This window comes from Neolamprologus brichardi, chromosome 7 (assembly GCF_056152115.1).
Source record: "Neolamprologus brichardi isolate AB-2024 chromosome 7, ASM5615211v1, whole genome shotgun sequence".
In the NCBI taxonomy this organism is placed as follows: Eukaryota; Metazoa; Chordata; class Actinopteri; order Cichliformes; family Cichlidae; genus Neolamprologus; species Neolamprologus brichardi.
In genome coordinates, this window is record NC_142110.1 from 61,281,943 (window position 1) to 61,302,928 (window position 20,986).

The 20,986-nt window shown below is 35.3% G+C and overlaps 1 protein-coding gene across 5 annotated transcripts; it reads right to left on the minus strand.

The window, feature by feature from the left end:
* Window positions 1-334: 334 nt before the first annotated feature.
* syk (spleen tyrosine kinase) lies at window positions 335-20,586 on the minus strand. 5 transcript variants are annotated; one of them, XM_087844039.1, is made up of 17 exons: window positions 20,379-20,586; window positions 19,782-19,853; window positions 17,442-17,488; window positions 16,159-16,288; window positions 12,719-13,191; window positions 11,771-11,931; window positions 8,019-8,157; window positions 7,797-7,878; window positions 7,590-7,645; window positions 7,204-7,254; window positions 6,386-6,452; window positions 3,437-3,596; window positions 2,716-2,925; window positions 2,152-2,341; window positions 1,312-1,452; window positions 749-861; window positions 335-649 (listed from the first exon to the last, which is right to left on the minus strand). In XM_087844039.1, the coding sequence occupies exons 5-17, from the start codon at window positions 13,118-13,120 to the stop codon at window positions 577-579; spliced, it is 1,845 nt and encodes a 614-aa protein (XP_087700165.1). In that variant the 5' UTR covers window positions 13,121-13,191; window positions 16,159-16,288; window positions 17,442-17,488; window positions 19,782-19,853; window positions 20,379-20,586; the 3' UTR covers window positions 335-576. The 5 variants fall into 5 exon arrangements, with proteins under 5 accessions (XP_087700165.1, XP_087700167.1, XP_087700166.1 ...); XM_087844041.1 differs by having other exon boundaries at window positions 20,554-20,583; XM_087844040.1 differs by lacking the exon at window positions 17,442-17,488 and having other exon boundaries at window positions 19,787-19,853.
* Window positions 20,587-20,986: the final 400 nt, after the last annotated feature.

Sequence of the window (20,986 nt, forward strand, 5' to 3'; positions counted from 1 at the left end):
GCGCAAAATAGCAGCAAATCCTTCGTCAGATTTTGAGTTACTCTAATGTTTTAAATGTCAACCAACCACTTGGTCACTGACTTTGACAATGTATATATGTAAAATAATTTGAAGGCATATGAATGTAATTTATTCATCTTAGAATTGTTTATGCAAGTACAGAAACTCAGAGTGCTGAAGATGCTTAAACAAGGTCGGATTGTATGTTTATATGTTTCATTTCAATGACAACGTGATCGAACTACATTAAAACAGATAATGTCCTGATATTAGGAAGCTTATAGGAAAACAGTAAGTTATGTAGTTTTTAGGTATAACATCAGTGGTTGCCGTGAAATAAGATAGACTTGTAACAGTTTATTATCATTTTCATATGGCTTACATTCAAGAACAAATAAGTGTAATAGGAATTATATTTGCATAATCAGAGTTTATATTAAAAGAGAATATATTCCAGTTAAAGTCTATATTTTACAGCATTTATTATCCATAACAATCTCTTAACCAATATGTGTAAAAGCTCATTTTCATCATCAGCCACTAGTTTGCATAGTCTCATAACATTCAAGTGAGCAATCACTGTGCAATGTCGTAGTAATACTCTCGTAGCCTTGGCTCAACAACATTAAATCCAGGCCTCTCATTTGCCCTGGAAGACATGAAAATAACATGCAATAATCACAAAAGATGTCCATAAAACATAAACCGGTTTGTTCAGCTAATGCCTTATGATGAACATGTTACTTACTTATATGTCCAGCAGGTCTTCATGAGCTCATACATCTCCAGTGGACACTTCTCTGGGGAGTCCATACGCTTACCACTTTCAATCATCTGCAGGACATCATTTCCTTTCATTCCCTGTAAGGAGTTAAAAATTCAGAACAAATAAGACGCCATCAAATAAACTGAAATGTAAAGGCATAGAGATTATCAAAGTCATAATTTTTCATGAAAGTAGTGGCATTTTTTGTTGCAACCATTATTTTGTAATAGCAATAAGAAGGTTAGTACATAATTCTAAAGTCACACACTAAGATCATTATGATACATGCAATTCATAGGTTAAGATTTCATAGGTAGACAATGAGTACACATTACAAAATTATTCTATAAATTACAACTAAACAAATCTGAAACATTTGTTTTGTAGTCATTTAGTTTACATAAAACAGCAACTATAAAGAATAAAAATGAACAAAATAAAGCCTGTAGCTGCTAACAGTCTAAACTAATATTCAAACAAAAACACAATATGTGAGTGAGGTTACATGTGTCACCATAACTCCTTATATTCAATAATAATAATACCTTGTATGGTTTTTGGCCATAGGAGTAAGCCTCCCACATGAGCACCCCAAAGCTCCACACATCACTTTTGGATGAGAACTTAAAGTAGTTTATACATTCAGGTGCGTACCATTTCACTGGCCACTTCCCATGACCTTTTGCCTAAAGGGAGAGACACGCAAACATAACTAGTTGTAATTACATGCCACACTGGTCATTTTGCAGATTCAAATAACACAATGATTAGGACTGGTTCCTGGCAGTAGTGTTCACAATATGATAACAGATACAAGTAAGGCAGATTGATTGGTGTTAGTGTTACAGTTATTTTAATGCTTTACAGCAGGGATGGGCAAATCCAGGCCTCGGGTGCCGGTGTCCTGCAGGTTTTAGATCTCAGCCTGGGTCAGCACACCTGAATCAAATGATTGGTTTATTACCAGGCCTCTGGAGAACTTCAAGACATGTTGAGGAGGTCATTTAGAAATTTGAATCAGCTGTGTTGGATCAAGGACACATCTAAAACCTGAAGGACAGCCCTTGAGGCCACGAGTTTCCTACCCAGGCTTTACAGTAACACTTTCATTGAGATTGACTTAGTTTTAAACAAAAATCTAAGAGTGTTGATGCATGATGATAAGGAAATCCCAAAATGTTAGTGGGATTCTGTTCATGAGGACAGTATTTTCAGTGGGAGAAATATTTTGTCAGTCATCAATGTGACTTCTTTAGACAAAACGCTACGTCCACATGAACAGAATCAACTTTTTGGGAAAAATCTAAGACGTTCATAGAGATGGACCATCAAGGCTTTTTGAGAGTATAAAGACAGATGACGTGTCATCCTATGCCATATGTTACCTTGTAGTAGTTTTGATCCTCAGCAACAGCTTTAGAGAGGCCAAAGTCACTGATCTTGGCATAGTGCTGTGTGACCAGCAGTACATTCCTTGCAGCAAGGTCCCTGTGGACAAAGTTATGCTCCTCCAGGTACTTCATCCCCATAGACACCTGATGGACCAGCTCTGTGATATTCTTTATGGCCGTTTGCCTGGAGATGAGGAGTTGTTGTTACTTGAACTCTAAAAGCCACCATAAACCTCACACAATATGAGAACTGTATTTTGAAATCTTTTATTTTTTTTCAATACTGCTATTTTGAAACTAAAACTTATAAATAACTTCACATTTAGAAAAAAATCAGAGTGATTTGTCACTTTAATCTCCTAAACTGGAAAGCTTGTCGAGTCGGTTGGATGGGTCCATTCCATTGTAGAATAACTCAAGTAACTTACCACAAAACAGTACCTTTACAAATACAAATTCAGACTCTATCATAATGTACTTGCATTAATGTGAAGAAAAAAAAACAATGTTCAAACAAACCAAATTGAAGAAAGAGCAAGGCCAAGTCGCAGTACATACTTATTTTTCTGCAGGAACTTGTGGAGGGGTCCCAGCTCAGCCAGCTCCATAACTAGCATGAGGTTCTCTGCTTCACAGATACCAATCATCCGCACAATATACGGATTGTCCAGCTGCTGCATTACATTGGCTTCCCGCAGCATTTCGTCACGTACTGACTGGTTGTTATCATCATTCTTCAAGACTTTGACTGCAACTGTCTTCTCTGTCCTAATATGCAACATGGATTAGTGTAAGTATTGTTATGTTACAACAGAAATGCATTTTTCAGACATTTTGACTCATCCACAGTCAACATTCATCACCAGTAAGACAAAAGCAGTATAGACTTGCATTCTGTATAAGGGAAGGGGGGGGGGGGGGGGGGGGGGCTGCTATGATGAAGCCATCTTTTAATGAATGCAGGGACCAAGACTGTGATATTTGTGTCCTGTGGACTTTGCTTGGTTTTGATTTGTATGATATGAGCTGTGTGTTTTTGGAATTTGAATAACTGATTGAATATTTCTTTGGGAAAACAATGAAACAAGATGTGCTGAACTCATATTTTATTTTTTGGGTTATATCAGTGAATCACTGACAGTGAGTTTGCCTGCTGCATTCAGCAAATCATAAATAGAATTTATGATAGGGAGAATATTTTAAATTTGTAAGTCTGATCATTTAACAAAGCATTGTGGTGCAATGTTTGTATGTAGTGATATGATTTAATGTAGCATACTTTCTCATCTTGTAGGTGCCTTTCATGACGGTACCAAAATTCCCAGAGCCCAGTTCTCCATCCTCCAAGAAAAGATGTGAGCGATCCACTGTAGAACTCCGCAGTTCATCTGGATCCGCATAAGGACTCTCATATACCTCTGTGTCCATTGGCATGGCCTCTGATGAAGAATTCAACATGTCAAAATTAGGAAGCAGTGAAATATTAAATGAAAACATGTGAATTTAGATTTTACAAGTTTAGAATGTTCTCTAGCCAAAATAATAGCTCGATATTCAGGTAGATTTTCCCTATTCAGATTTATCATAATCTATCTGTCTACACTGTAAAAAAAAATCCTAATATAAAAGTATTTTACTGTGTATTTTACAGTTTTGTACGGTTCTTCTTGAATATCATTAAATTTACATCAATAGACTGTGACTTCACATTTCAAATGTAAACTAACGTAAAATCACTGTAATGTAATAAAACATAATTTTCTTGTTTTTTAAATGTATTTGTCTGTACATATGCATATTTAGATTGTTAAAATACATTCACAAATGTATCATGATTTCACAAATATATGTCCGTTATTTGAAAGATTGAACTGTTAAATTCAAATGTAATGCTATGGAAAAATATATAAAATGAGTCTTGTAAACTTTTTTTACATCAAATAATTATTATTATCATTGCTATTTAGGGCGATCGTGGCTCAAGAGTTGGCAGTTTGCCTTGTAATCACAAGGTTGCCGGTTCGAGCCCCGGCTCAGACACTCTCGGTCGTTGTGTCCTTGGGCAAGACACTTCACCTACCACCTACTGGTGATGGCCAGAGGGGAATTGTAAAGCACTTTGAGGGTCTCAAAAAGCGCGATATGAATGCAATCCATTGTTATTTAAACCAAATGTTAAGTGTAGATTTCTCTACATTTAAGTATTATTATTCATATTCATATATCATATTGTTTAATCACATTAAATTGTTCCTAATTTAATGTTTCAATGCACTTGAAAAAGGCAAAATCCCATGTAAAATTAGGGCAACAAATTGTATTTTCATTAATGGAAGTTATTTTCTGTTATTTTACGGTATTATTTTGGCGCCCCAGGTGCTGGAATATTACTGTTTTTTTTAGATGTTTTTTCTAACAGTGTAGTATGTCCCCTATATGAAAGCATAAAACTGATTTTACTTATTTTTGAAAAACATTGTACTGGAAAAAATATTGAAGGAGTGCTGTACCTTTAGCATCACTCATTTGAAAGTGAAAAAAAAATGCATTTTTTAAATCAGATTACTGTAATCCAAAAAATCTGTCATTTCTGACAGATTCAAGTTAAAGTTCATCCTAATTTTCCTCAAAGACTGGTCATCTCGAGTTACATGTTCAGGGTAAAGGAATAGTCTTGGTTTTTGTTAAACAAACAAAAATTAACAGTATCCCTTGTCTTATCTCATGGATATGGAGTCGTAGTGAGAGGCTTTCCTATTTTGGTCTGGATCAGGTGACCTGGATGCTCTCTTGGTTAGGTCTAGTCTGCTGACAGCACTGAGTACTTTCCTTTCACTCTCTATAGATTCATATGCCAATATTGCATGTGATTAGCTTTTGTCTGCTTGTGTTTTGTCCCGTTTGTTGTAGCTTTTGTTACACAGAGCAGCTACCTGAATGGTACTCACACAGAGGTCAGTTATCTTTTTCATTTCTTCACATCTTCATGATATACGACTCTGGATACTGTAGCTCCCCAGAAAAAACCCCTCAAATATACCAGGGAGTCTGAAATACTTGATCCCCTGGTATAATTCTCAATACACACCTTTAAAACCGATAACTAGTAAGCTAGAGATATTAAAATAATTACGTAGTCTGGAAAAATTGTTTGCTGCTTTATTTAAAAATAAGTCCTCATAAAACTGGAACATCTTACTCTTCATCACTGGTTGAAGAAAATAAGGTCAACCTTAGGTTTCTCTTAAGCACAGGCTGAAAAAAAGTTTGTTTTGAGCCAACCATTCGTTTAACCTTAATGATTTGATGAATTTCTTTACAAATAAAATTGTCACCATTAGAGAAATATTGCTTGTAACCATCTCACAGACATAATATTATCTACAGTTACTTTCAGTACCATTGATATTCATTTAGAGTCTTTTTCTCCAATTGATCTTTCTGAGTTAACTTCCGTAATTCCTTGCTCCAAACCATCAACATGTCTTTTAGACCCCATTCCTACAAGACTGCTCAAAGAAGTCCTGCCATTAATTAACGCTTGAATCTTAAATATGATCAACCTGTCTCTAATAATTGGCTATGTACCACAGGCCTTCAAGCTGGTAGTAGTTAAACCTTTACTTAAAATAGTAACAGTTTTTACCCAACTCTCTTAGCTAATTATAGGCCAATCTCTAACCTTCCTTTTATCACAAAAAAAAATCTTGAGAGAGTTGTTATCAAACAGCTAACAGATCATCTGCAAAGGGAAAGTTTATTTGAAGAGTTTCAGTCAGGTTTCAGAGCTCATCACAGCACAGAAACAGATTTAGTGAAGGTTACAAATGATCTTCTTGTGGCCTCTGACAGTGGACTCATCTCTGTGCTTGTCCTGCTAGACCTCAGTGCAGCGTTCGATTCTGTTAACCATAATATTCTATTACAGCGATTAGAGCACGCTGTAGGTATTACACATACTACGCTGCAGTGGTTTGTATCATATATTTCTAATAGACTCCAATTTGTTCATGTAAATGGAGAGTCCTCTTACATTATACATGCTTCCTTTAGGCAGTATCATCAGAAGGCATAGCGTACATTTTCTCTGCAATCCAGATTACACCCAACATGACATAGAATCTATGCTAAATAATATTCACAGAGTATGGAACATGCACAAGCAAGTTAGCAATTGAACAACAGTACATCAATATAGGGTTTGACAAAGGCAGTCTAAATAACTTACCTTTACCGGGTATCCTAGTTTCATAAGGATTGGAGTTATCTGGAGGCCTGGGACGAGATGGTCGGTTCTGTCATCATCAGAGGAGACAGTGTTAAAGAACATTCATTATAAGAATGCATGAAGTATAGCTAAATAGCACTTACTGCTGAAAGTAACCCGCAACAAGTGAACACATGATTTCAAAGAGGGGGTTTAGGACAAGTTTACAGTCAGGGGTTTTTTTTGACTCTCAAACATCTCAAGCATAAAATCTCAGAAGAAATTAGGAAGAAGACTGTACAAGATAAAAAATGCAGGATTCAAAAAGGGAAGAAAAAAAGACATCTGATCCAAAACTTAACTGTAACAAAGCCAGGCAAAAAACAAGAATAAAAAAGAAAAGAAAAGAAAAGAAAAGAAAAGAAAAGAAAAGAAAAGAAAAGAAAAGAAAAGGGGGAGAGGGATTTTAAAGGATGGAACTGGTGGACAATATTATCGCAAGCACATATAGAAAGCTACCAAATGGCTGCTTGTGGTTCTATAATGTAATTGCACTGGGTAACCTCTGGATGGTGTTAAAACATAATTACAAATACACCAACTAAGATGTCACTCCGATTCAATAAGCTTGTGTGCACTGACATCCATTATCTACTTGGATGTGAGATCTATCAGAGGGATTAGAAAGGACATAATTCAAAGGACCAATATTGCAAGAAAGAGTTAGTAAATAGAAATCCACATTCCATTAGTGAAGAAGTGCAGAGGGAGAAGGAAGGTGGAGGTTACACACTGCTGTGAGCAACTATGACTGAGGAAACAGGATGTGTGTAATGCACCTTTTTTATGCCTTTACTGATGATGGTGAAAAATCCATCCTTCGCACTTTGCTAAAAATCAAAATGTCAGAGAGGTTATCATTAATGGTAATATTAAAATCATGCATGAAATTATTACAATAGGAAAAAGATTAAAGGGAAAAATAACTCCAAACAAGAATATGTGAAGTCATCTGACAGACTCATTCATCTACACATTACAAGAAACATTTCTATGTTTGTTTTACCATACAGGGCTTCCTGAAGAAGCCATATCATTCTAATAATAAAAAAAACAACCCTTGTCGTAATGGTTAATGGTAACCCACACAGGCTGACTGCTCTGGCAGATTTAACCAGCATTTCTGTTTCAGTTGAATGTATTAATGCACATAGATGGAACTTACAATGGCAGAATCAAGTCTAGGATGGCCCGGTGGAAGAAAAGGCCGTCCTATCAGCCCTGTGAACATGGAATAAGACAAATGTTAATCAGCTGTGTATACAGTGTTATAATTTAGATTATCAGATATTAGTTAACATGCAGTGAAATTTGCTTTCAATGAAAGTCTTGCTGTAAACACATTTCGATTAGTTGTGTTTGTGTTTCTTACCAATATCTCCATCAGGCCTTGGACAGGGCTCTGTTAGCACTCGCAAAAGACCATCTGGTTTGTATGAGTAGTGCTCCACCAGCTGTGTTTAAGCAGAGGTGTAGGCAGAGTACACACATAAGTTTTACCACCTCCCCTTGTAGTACATTATACAATTTCAAACAGATTAAGATTGTTGAAATGGTCTAAGTAGCCCATAAATATAAAGCACACTGGGATAACCTGCCACAAGGTGTCAAATTTCTTGCCCTCTGGAATGGAGAGCTTGCCAGCCGAGTCCTTGTCAATACGATAATGCATGACTTGTCCTTCATGCAGTAAACACAGAGCATAGGATCCATTCGCATCTCTCTGCCGAATCCTTCACACAGAAAAAAAAAGGAAGAATCGTTTGAAAGAGTTTTTGTTTCTGTAGTTCATCATATATATATATACCATTAAATAACTACAAAAATGTTCACATCTGACTGCAAACTGCGAATCCGTGATTAGGTGGTTTTTCAACTCATCTGATAGCTATTATGGGACGCAAAAGCAACGAATATCTTTTTTTTACAGTTTCAAGATGTATTAACGTTATTCATGCACAATACTTCAAGGTCACAAGAAAAAATGTCTATAAATGTAAAAAAAATCAAAATTCTACTTATTGTAGAGTCTTTACCTTATAATAGAAAACACCTTGAGGCAACTGTTGTGATTTGAGGCTATACCAATAATACTAAACTGAATTGGCCTAAAATTCTAGTGCTCATGAATGAACTCATGAATTTGTATATGTTTCTGTTTGTTTTCATTTATTTATTTTGCAAATTTACAACTTTAATTCAGAAAATTATAAATATTTTCCACTGCTGCATCTGTATTGCTTTTTAGTTATCTACGATGGCTCACTAAGCACAATGAAACCAAATATTAGTCTGAATTTTCAATTGAGAAATCATGTTACCCCGCCTATTACCACATACTGTGTCAGATGTGATAAGTTGTGGCTAAGTGCAACTTTTTTCATAGATTAACTTTTTTTTTTTTTTTTTTAAAACCTCATCACATGGAGACATTACAGTAAATAAGAAGTAAGGAGAACTAAACAGGAAGTAAAACTAATAGCCTGTGTGCTATTATCAATAACTGTGCTCCAGAATGCTATGTGTGCAGTATGTGATTCACTCTTAACAACATTTCAATAAAATTTAGAGACATAAGCATGACATGATGATGTGTTTCAGTGGAAAGTAAGTTTCCTGCTAGATGTTACATGAGAGAAGGGACAGAACAGTTACATTTTGCCCTGCTGTTAGTCTCCCTCTTGTTTGGCTACTTCAGGAAGTCCTTTGCAAACTGCCAGAGCGGAAACCACAGTGTGTTTGTATGTTTGTGTGTATGTGTCTCTCTGTGTCTGTATGTGTGTGTGTGTATGTGTGTGTGCATGTGTATGTTCCTCTCTCTTTCTTCAAGCGAGACCACAGCCGCTCAACTGAAGCTTGAGGTTCTATAAATACTTTACAAACTTTATTCAGTGGTTTCAAAGCAAAAAAGACATTTTACATATTTGACAAATGAAATGTAATAAGATGGAATAGAAGCAATACAGTGCTAACATAGCTGTGTTTGTTTAGACTGCTTGCATTTGTAGAATTTGATGTATTTCACTACTCACACAGTTACTTTATACTTGTAACCTAGAATTCTGAAATCTTGCCGTGTAGCGGGAACACAGCACTGCTCTGCTTGGGGTCTGCTGTTGACATGGTCTACAGCAGACCTAAGCAGACATAAGTCACTATTGTTAATGTTTAGACCATAAAACAATATAGCAAATTAATTATTGCAAACATCTGTTCAAGATCAAATTGAACAATCGTTGTTGGTCTTGAGTGTGTGTGTGTGTGTGTGTGTGTGTGTGTGTGTGTGTGTGTGTGTGTGTGTGTGTGTGTGTGTGTGTGTTAGTAACAATCAGCTTACAATCACTCTTTTCATTTGCAGAATCAGTATTAATTGCATTACAAAACCATATTAGAAAATCACATTTAAAAAATACTTTAACAACTAACAAATTAACATAATATGTATCTTTTAGTCTTCATCTATTCTCCACCTTTTTGAGAATGAAAGTTACATAAGAGAACTACTCAATAGGAAATACTCAAGAGTTCTGCCCCAGAGGAAAGGAAATTTCTAAATATTTTCATTGCCCAACATATTTGTCAGACACATAACTGAACTGAGTTTTGTGTCATTGTGGGAGTTTAATCATTTGCTATCTCTGAAAGGCAGAAGCTCCTGGAGGGAAAAAAGCTACCCTCAACTTTAATAATTTCTTTGTTTTTTCTTTTCTCACTTCACTGATCTTGAGTTCACAGCTCTTGCGATAACACTCAGAAAATGCAACAAAAAAGGATGACACTGTACAATCTTAGATCAAGTTTCAGTCCTGTACTTTGTGCCCAGCTTGTTCTTGTGTTTCTTCAGTATTTGGATGTTGTAAGTTGTCTGAGACTGTATTCTTTTGCTCACTAATTTTGTAAAGCTGCAGAAAATATTACTATTTTACTTTACTTTTGCTGCTCACCATAGTCTTTCATTTGTCTCCTCTGAAATAAACATATAGTTAAATTAGGTAAAGTAAAGGCAAACCAAAAGCAAAAAAAAAACCTCATGAGGTTATTAAAATGTCAAGTTCTGAGAGGATTTGGGTTACAGAATATTGTATGGCTTTCTTGCAAAGAAAATAAATGAAAAGAGTCTGTTGATGTTGTCTTTAAAACAGTGAAATAAAGAACTGACTCAGTGCAATTCCAGGTGATGTTGCAGTGTTGTGTTTATAATGAATTTAATTTACTATTTTGTTGTTTTGTTTTGTTTTGGCCAGACCTCAGCAATGTGAAGTAAGACAATGAATCTGAATAAGACTTCTACTGTCATTGAAACAGCTGAACTTTTGAGTCTGATTTCACTGTTTTACAGGGTTAAAACAAACAAACAGAAAACCCAAAAGCATCCTTTTCTGAATGAATTAATACATTAATATTAAATAACAAAGCAATTTACTGTGCATGAACCACTTTTAGGTTTTGTCACATTTCTACCAATGTGGTAATGTTTTTTTTACTCTAGTTTATCCTATTTAGCAGTTAGGAATGCTATGAACGCTATGAACGTAGTGAACGTTAAACTAAAATATTTTTAAAATGCAAATGTAGTTGAATAATATTTTTTTTACCAGCTAACTTCTTACAAAGTGAAGCTAAGAGGAACTCAAATATTAAAATCACATTAAACCAATGTCATTTGTTTGTAAAACAACACCTCATTACATTTTTCAAGGTCTTTTCTAGTGCCATGAGGGCCATTATGTCATGGGCAAGAATGTAGAAGTTCAGCACGAGAATCACTGTATGAAAAATACAAAAAAAGCCATTTTAAAAGCATTTAGTCCAGAGTCAGACAGACATTTTAATATTTTGTTTTCCATCATAGGGGCTGTGGTTAAGGTCTCTTCAGCCGTGTCAATTCAATGCACACTATTTGCACACACTATCAGTGGCAGGTTTCCCAGCTAAGCTTGCATTAGTTCTTGGCAAGTGATTCATTTTATTGAATAGAAAAATTATGAGTATAAATATAGAATCATAAAGTCCATAAAGAGGTTTTCTTCCAAGCCATAACTCTAAATGCTCTTCAGTGACATTTTTCTACCCTGTCAGATAGAACTCAAATTCAATCCATGTAGTAACCGCAAGAAAGCAGTTCTTTAAAACTATGTTTTAACTGGTTTTCTAAAATTTATTGATCAGGACTAACAAAACATGAACAATCCTCTGCCTGAGACAATTATTTTTCAGACCAGAACCAAAAGACGCAGTGTAAAATTTTACCACGAGAGGAATGATATTATTCTTCTGGCTTTTTATAGGATTTTATACTACTGCCTGCAAATAATTTAATAAAAAGAGAATTAATATAATACTTACAGAAACTTTCCATTTGCACGCGGGCCACGTTGAAGCCTGGGCTCAGAGTCTTCTCGTGTTATTGTTCCATGAAACCAGGGCATTCTTTCATGAGCAGTGGTAGAAATGAGCTTCTCCAGCTGAGGTCGCTGGCTGATGATGGCCTGCTCCAAAGCTGCACCCTGCAAACAGGCAACACCCTTAGCTGCACTTGTAATATAAAGCTAGATTAATGCTGCCTATGTCCACCCAGGGCACACTTGTAAAACTCCCTTTAACTACAGATTTATCCAGGTATAATGGCTGACTTACATATTGAGCCTGTCTAAGAAGTGGTTTTGTACATACATCCATGTGCAATTGAGAACAAGAAGTGACGCACAAGCAGCAGAGTCTGAGGAATAGTTGAGATAACCATTTATGTAATTTTCTGTATTTTCAGTATGGAAGAGACAGATTGGATACCACTATTATGTGGTGGAGATACTAGAACATCAACACAACTTGAGCTATCAGTTGCTGTTTGGGCCTCCTGAAGTGAGCAATGCTTAAATGGAAATTTTGTTGATTCCCTTCAACATTACTGGGAGTCCATGATGGTCTTATCTGGTCTGGTCTACTAATGAGGACATTTTTTAAAGGTAACACAGTAGCATTATTTAAAAGAAGTCAAAGTAACATTATTACCAAAATTGGAGACAGACCAAAGTGACTTTCCTCTGACCTTCTTTACTTCCTGCAGTTATATGCTTTTTCTAGGCCTAGGGTTTATTAACAAAATTTAATGTGTGTAAAATGTAAAATACACTTTTAACATGTCAACAATTATGTTGGTGACTTTTATCATAAATGTAAATAGAGCCCAAACTGCAAAAAACCATCATTTAGTTTGCTATGGTATTCCATAGAGTTCTGACTTCTCATTTCAAATATGGTTTTCTTATATTATATAATAGAGCTTAAACTTACCTGCAGGTTCCAGGTCTGCTTTACATACTCCCGTATGAGTTTTTCCTTCAGGTCCTCAAACGGCCCAACTTTTGGCTGCATGTTCTTGGGCCTGTTACAAGGCTTCTTCAGCAGACACACAAGACCATCTGGTTCTTGGGAATGGTAGTCGATCACATCAACGGGACTTCTGTAGCTCTTACCACCAGCAATAGCATACATGTCATTGGGTTGTCTTTCAATTGTGTAGTGGTAACAACGGCCTGTATTTGACACGGACAGTGCAAAGCCTCCAAGATAGTTTCGGCTTTGCCGTAAGAGGTACAGGCCATTGCTTAGGCCTGTCTGCCGCAGGTAGTCCTCTGCCTCTTCCCTGGTAATATTGCCATAAAAGAATGGCAATGAATTTACATTGTCAGCCATACTGGCTTTTGGTGAGTGGCTCCCTTTAAGGAAGTCCCTTCACAAACTTCTTCCACTAGGATGAAATTCACCTAAAACCAAAAATTGGAAACAAATAGGAAATGAGACAGATTTCAAGTAGAATTGCATGACATGATAAATCATTTAGCACTGAATCCCACAATCGAATCACAAACAATAAACAATCCCAGCATATGGTGACTGAAAAGTCAACATGTGTGATGATTTTCTTAGTTTGCAAATGTGTATTCCATTTTGTCTTTTGAGTCTTTCGTAATGCAAAAATGGTGATTAGTTTCTGCCTGTTTAAACACAGCAGTATTTTTGTTTCAGGGGAATTTTTGGTTTTGTGTTATTTTTAACTCTGTCTAAGTTTGCACAGCACAGCTGCTCTTTTGCATGAAAACCAAAATCTGAAAAAACAATAACTTTAACCATTTGAAGCACAATATTTAAATGGCTCCAGCTCACTTTAAGTTCCCAGAAGACATGACGTGATAGTGTTTATAAAATTTGGATACTTTTTTTTCGTGTAGAGCTGCCTACCTGCTTTGCAATGTAAACTAAAGCACATAAAGCAAGTTATCATTGGGTTTCAGCAGCATTGCTTTTTGAACACACAAAGGTCAGAAATAAGTCTGAGCTGTCAAAGGTTTTGACCATGTTTTAGCCATAAAGACACCACATAGACAGGTTCCTGACTTTTTCACCTATTATTGTCTTTACTGTGTTTTTAGGTTCTTATGTGGAACTAACCTGACCAAGTCATCAAAATATAAGGATTCATTTGCCTTTACTAACATTTTAAAGATACCAAAGTATATCCTGGACACCAACAAGCGATAGATCAACTTTGGGAAGAAAATAACTTTGACAAACCACTTCCTTCTTTGAGAGAAATATGAGTCTATTTTAATGCTGAATGCAGACTGCAACTGAAAGTATGAAATATTTTTTGCTGGTTAAACAGAACCATTTCAAATTCAACAACCATTAATGTACACATAATGAAAACTAAAACTAAATTGCAAGGATGGTGACCTTAAAAACCTGACCATCATTGGTAGGCCTTTTTTTCAGATCACTGTGCACATGATTAATTTCAGCAAGACAATTCCAGCTTTTCTTAAAGTAAAGTGACCACAGTGATTATAAAATGAAACCTTAGAGTTTGTCCTTGATTCTATCAAATCAAATCAAATCAAATAGATAAAGCAGCATAATCCATTTGATATACATTCATTTTTATTCCTTGATTATTCCTTCGTCCTAATAAACATTTCAGAATTCAAAACAAATTACAATTCCTTGCAATCAGTTCCCAAATTTAAAGCTCTGGACAACACAAATGTAGTCACAGAAACAATCAATTAATCTACAGTTAAATATATAGAAAAACATGGGCACTGATTTGTGTAATGCTAAAATTTTGCTCTTCTATTTGTTTTGTGACAGCTTTTTGCTCTTTTTATTTTATCAGTATTATATCATTTAAAAAGTAATTTCATCATTGCTTCACCCATTACCCATTAAGGGACTGATGTCCTCATTTTACTATAATGCACATGCAGTGGGGACCTCTTTTGCAACTGATAGTGTTTTTCTGCATTTGTCCCTAATAAATAAACGATTAAATAAAAGAATAAATAAATAAATACAAGGTTTAGACATTTTTTTAACTGTTGCAGATATTAAGACAGTGTGCTGACCTTGTTTTTATGACCTCATTGTTCCATTTAACACTTAACAAAATCTTTCCTGTTTGTAATGCACAACAGTCTAACATTGAAAATAAAAATTTAAAAGGGAATAAGCTGCACATTTGTGACCTAAAATAAGCAGCTTCTGGTATTTCCTGACAATATCATCACACTACAGACCTCTTGAACTCTGCACTCCTTGAGAATCTACCTTCCTTTCAGACTGTTTGATGTTATTTTTGATTGAGTTGTACTTTGTATTTTTGTTTTCAATGAAATGCTAGTCACTCACTAGCAGTTAATCCTTTTTAATCATTTTACTTGCTAAGCAGGAATGTACAAACAGCTTTCAATGTGCAGAAAAAACAATTAAATCTAGCATCCATAACTTCACACGTAGAGATAGATATATGGTGGAACAGCTACTAAATGGAGTAGGGTTTTCCTTTTCTTTAATGAAACATGAGGACTACAAATACATTTCCCTCAAAAATAGAATTAATGTTAGAGTACTTTTGTATAAAAGCTGTCCCAGATCTCATGTCATAAATATGTCACACTAAAATGCTGTCACTGTCTCTGAAGACAGTTCAGATAGTTAACTGTAACACTTTTGTTTACAGATAAATGTGATAATTTTTTTTTTTTTTTTAAAAATCCAAATTTCAGTACTGGGCATCCTTTAATATGTCACACCCAAACTCTGTGATGTCATTCAATGGCTTATGCAGTTGGAAAGAACCCAAAGACACGTGCCAGAAAAAAAATGCTATGCTAGACACAATTATTTTTATTTCTTGATCCGTTTTTAGCTGAGACAGTTGTTTCAATGAAATCATGCTGAGTGTTTGAAATGTCTGGTGGTTTTTTTTAGGCTCAGAAGTGGAATTAAGCACTTCGGTCAAATGTATTTTATTACTTTCCACAGCTGAAAAAAGATGCTAAAAGTGCCTCCTGATAATCTGACACTGTAGATAACACGAGATCCAGAACATTCTTTTCTCTTTTCTTTAAAAACACTATTAGAATGGTAAAATAAGAAAACAATGGCCTAATCACTTAAATGATTTTAAATGTTTTATTCATTGAACATAATTATTACTTCCCAAAACAAGCACAGCAGCAAGGGAAACAAATGAAAATGATCTCACACTGTAGGGCAGATTTTTTTTTTTCGGATCAAAAACAAGTCAGCAGTTAGTGAGAAATGGTAAGCCTCGATAAGACAGTAAAAAAAAGAGGAAGTATAATTATTGTTGTTAACAAGACAGTCAAACGTAGCTTACTGGTAAATTTTAAATAGTCGTTTTTGAAAGAAGACACAAAGACTACACTTACTGTAGATATTGTTGTGAACTAGTTCCACTGTTCAACTTCAGAGCCCAGTTGAGTTTTTCAGCCCTTCAGTATATCAACTTCCAACAGTCTGAGCAATACATGAACAGGTCATCTTAAATTCAGTCAGCTCCTGACAAACAAACAAAAAATGTTCTGTCAATATCTCATAAAACCAGGGAGCTTACACTCACGGCTATCCTGGTTGTGTTTTCCAGCTGAAGCAGGTTAACCTTTACTTTAAGTACTGACACACAGTAAAGCGGTGGAGCTCTGAAGCTTCCTCATTTCAACGACTTCCTTGACAATTTAACTCTTATACTTCCCTTTTTTAATCTGCACACTGACCAACAAGACAACAGGAAATGATGTGGCAACACCAAAAACACAAATAAAATGTGTAATTCAAATTCATCGTTAACTCGGGTGGAACGTTAATTTTTGGGGGAAATTACTGTTTGATATTTTCTTTCTGGCCTGTAAAAAATGTGAGATTATCTGAGAGAATGTACTTGTTAATTATAGTTCTTTTTCATCTATTTCTTGTATTTAAAAAAAATGTTAACATTTGGCTTTTTTTGGTATGTGCTATGATGTATTTCACATGTTTTATCATATCTCAAAAATTCTAATCTTATAATGAATTTTAGAGCTGTTTTTTCCGAGCTTGGTGGGTCTTCAACATGTTTATGTCAGTCATGTTGTTGCATGTTATCTTAAATCTCACCATCTTTAGTTTTAAAAATTATTCTGGATAATATTATATAAATATTTCTTCATAAGTGAGCTTAGCTGTTACCTGCATGATTTTACTGTTACCTGTGTTCCCAATTGAGAGTTTTATGTATTTTTTAAAAACAGGTAATAAACGTGATACTTTGAGTTTTGTGACATCAACACTTTGAAACTCGCGATGTGTGTGTGTCAGTATAAAATAGCACAGAGTGGTGGAAAGCAGACAGGGACAGTCAGTCAGTCGTGTTTACCACTCAGGAAGCGCCAGCTAGCTTTGGTGTGTGTAAAACTCGTCACACACTAAAACAAAGACACACATGCATGCATATATACATCCTCGAACGTCCTTGAAGCTGCAAACTCTGGCTGATGTGGTCATGGCCAAAATGTTTCCAATCAGTTGCAAGTAAGCTGAAAATTGCACAAAAATGTAAAATGCATGAACTACAACTGTAAGGAGGTGGTGTGTTTCTGTAACTTTGTCAAGACCATTTAAAACATTTCCTTTCAGAAGGATCACACCAAGTTTCTCACCTACTACTTATACTTACATTTCTCTTCATCTCTAAAATGGGCTGGTTTAACTATCCTGTTTGACCTGTGGATTTTAATTGGAACAGAATGAAATATCCGTCTATAGTTTAAAACATTATTAAACAAGGATGTAAATTTATGAGGTTATGGGGTTATAAAACTCTTTGCTATGTAGAGTTATATCACAGACTGTTAATGGGTTATGGTTTACACACATAATGAAATCTTTACAGTACATTACAGTAAATCCTTTGCAAACATGACTAAATTCTGAATACATTTAATGCTCTACTAGACTGTAACTGGGTGGTTACCAAAATAATTTGAAAACACAGTTATGCATGAAAATCAAAACACAGAGCTAACTACTGTTTTAGTACTTAGTACCTTTATTTATCATAATGATCTTTATCTCTGCTTCTTTTTTTTCTTTCATTCTTTACAATTTGATAGCACATATCAGAATGTATCTAAGTGAGTACAAAGGAAATTCAAGAGTGTTTTTGAAGTTACTGAAAAAATACCAGTCATGATTAAAATGAACAGACATTATTTTTTTCATCAAGAAAAGGCTCATTTTTGTTTTGGGTTTCTTTTACAATTTCAGATAGTTATAGCCAAATAAAGAAGGATTTTATTTAAAAATAAAACTGTGATGTTACAAGTATAGAAAAAAACTCTGAATCACTTGATCCTACTGCAGTAATCTCTGTGACTGGGTCTGAGTAAAGGTAAAAGAGAGAAGGGCATGAAAGAGATTGTGTAACACTGACATTTCAAGCTAAAGTTGTTTTATGCAGATTTGACTTTAACTTCAGGGCTAAGGAGGCTAAGGTTTCTTTGGAGCTGATGCTCGGGGAAATGGAAAAAATCTCAACCTATGATGTCAATTGTACATTTAGTGGTCTTTGTACTGTAACCTTATTGCAACTATGTCAAACTTATGTGTCTTACCACTGTGGAGGAAGTGAACTGACTTCACTTTCTCAGCTGTTTTTACACAACTTTTAATTGTTGCCTTCTGGGTGTAAATTAAATATTAAGAGTAACATTTAAGTGCTTGCATGTATCCAAAACGGTCAGGTAATACAAACGTGACTTCACCAGTACCTTCTGAAATGCAGTGACATACACATACATAGCTTTAGTATGCATTCTGACCACCTTTAATTTTAGTAACAGTTGGGAGAATTTTTTTTAAAGGTTTTATTTTGAAAGTTTGATTATCAAAATTCTGATAACATAAGCATCACTACTGGAAGATTTCATTTACCTATATACCATATGGCTCCACCTTGTGGAGAGCCATACCATCTCAACATTGCACAAACCTCATATATGCTAGAATAATGATGGATACTCTTTAGATTAAAAACCATCATACACGTTAGCACTACACTGAAAAAATAATAGTGCACACTCGGTTAGCTTAACATGCTATGGTTGGTTATATGATCTATAAATACCACAAACAAAGCTCAGCTTAAACCTTTAAATGTTTAATATCTGTCTAAAATACTAATGTTTTAACCAGTACATCTGAACAGTGACATACTCATATTCTTCAGGTTGGTCAGATAAAAATAAAAATAAATTCTCTACTTTAAATATAAATAGTGTCCACCACTCGCTTCTTCTGATGGTTTCCTAGTGTACTATCAAGTATCTTGTGTACTTTTCTGTATATTATTTTAAACTGTACTTTCATGGACGAGTGCTAGTGTGGGTGTGCTTAACTTTGTATATGGCATAAATGCTTATTGAGTTCTTCTGCCTATGTTCACACTGCAGTAGAGCTGCCGTATTCATGTTGCAATTATGTTCTCCTTTTTGTTTCCATCAAGTTCGTGTTTTCTATAATTAAACATTCTCAAATGGTGTGTTGCACCATGTCTTAAAGACATTTCTTTCCTTTTCTGTTCAGGCATCTGTATGCTGCATATTTAAATGATCATTATTCACCATATTATTTTTTCTTATAGTCATTTTACTTTCAGAAACAGATCAAAGAACAGTGTTTCTTAAGAGCAGTGTTGATAATTTATTCCCAACCTTTTTTTACTGTCTCACAACTTGATTTTAAATGTTTAAAAAAAATTATAGGTGTTTACTGATTTACCTAATCTAACTCCACCTCATCCAAAACTGATCCACACCTTCCTTTCCATAGAATAAAAATAAATTGCAAAGACCAGAACATGCAATCGTAAAGGTGAAAGAAAGAATCTTAATTTATTACATCTGTAAGACAAAAAAACATTGAAACTAAGGCAAAAACAGGAGAAACATGACCAAATAAAATGGAGAATGTGTAAATTGACCCACAATATGATCAATATCAACATCAATATAATTACCTTACTGTGTTCTTACTATGACTCTTGTTAGTATTCTCCACAAAATTTCTCTTAATTTTGTTACTTCTGTATCTGTAACACAAACACACACACACCCACACACACACACACACACACACACACACACACACACACAACAGAACAGAAAAAAACCCAAGTGGGCCATTAAGACACAACTGTGTCATACTGTGGTATAAACGGATTATACAGAGAAGCAGCAAATCATGCGCAGTGGAGGAGCCCACAGTTCACTTCTGTGTTACTGCTGAACACAAGCTCCATTTTTGCGTTTGTAACGTGTGTTCTGCTAAAGCTAAACTGTGATCTGTGCCTTTTAATCATAAAAAATATCCTTACATGTGCGACAGAACATAACGAACAATATGCTTGCCCCTGCAACAGAAGGGTTCACGCCAGTGATCTTTTGGGACACGCCTCTGTGTCACATTTTATCCGCATCATTTGCACGGTTTAATTCCTGTCCTAGGACATTATCATCAGGTCAACTCGTGTTTTTTCTGTCATATAAATTCTATCTAAATGAAGCTGTTACAAAGATGCGGCGAAATGAATCGATATTTGCGGTCATATACTCACCCTCTGGAGCACAGTCCGTTTATCTTATCCATCAGTCACCCCATTGCTTTTATTCTGTTTGGTCGCCTATAATTTTAACATCACTATGCTGGATGAATTTGATGGCGATCTGTGGACACAAATGTGGTATCCTCGGAGCTCATCAGTAGCATCCTTACTGCTTTGAAATATTTACAGATGCAGAATATGAGCTTCCGGAGCTTCGCCATCTCTGGATCACCTCCTATTGGTCCATACCCACAAACACATGCAGTGATTCTGTCGACCTAATGCCCCCTTAGTCCCTGAAGCAGATCATCTTGTTGTCAGAGTTAACAGGCATATCCGTCATATTTCTATCAGTGTATGCACTATCGACCAATTATCTGTCTGTTTATCTGTTTAATGTCAAATTTGTTACAGAAGTAAAATGAGGTCCATTCAGCATGCAGTAGACAATGACGCCAGCAGGTGGCGATGTTGCAACATAAGGGTTTAATTTTCTGCTGCTTGCGGATAGTTTTTCAGATAGTGCGCGTGCGGCTGTCACTGCCTCTAAAACAGGCAGGGTTATTTAAAATAATCTCTATTCTAAATAGCTATTGTTTCTGAAAGCCCAGGTGACTGTA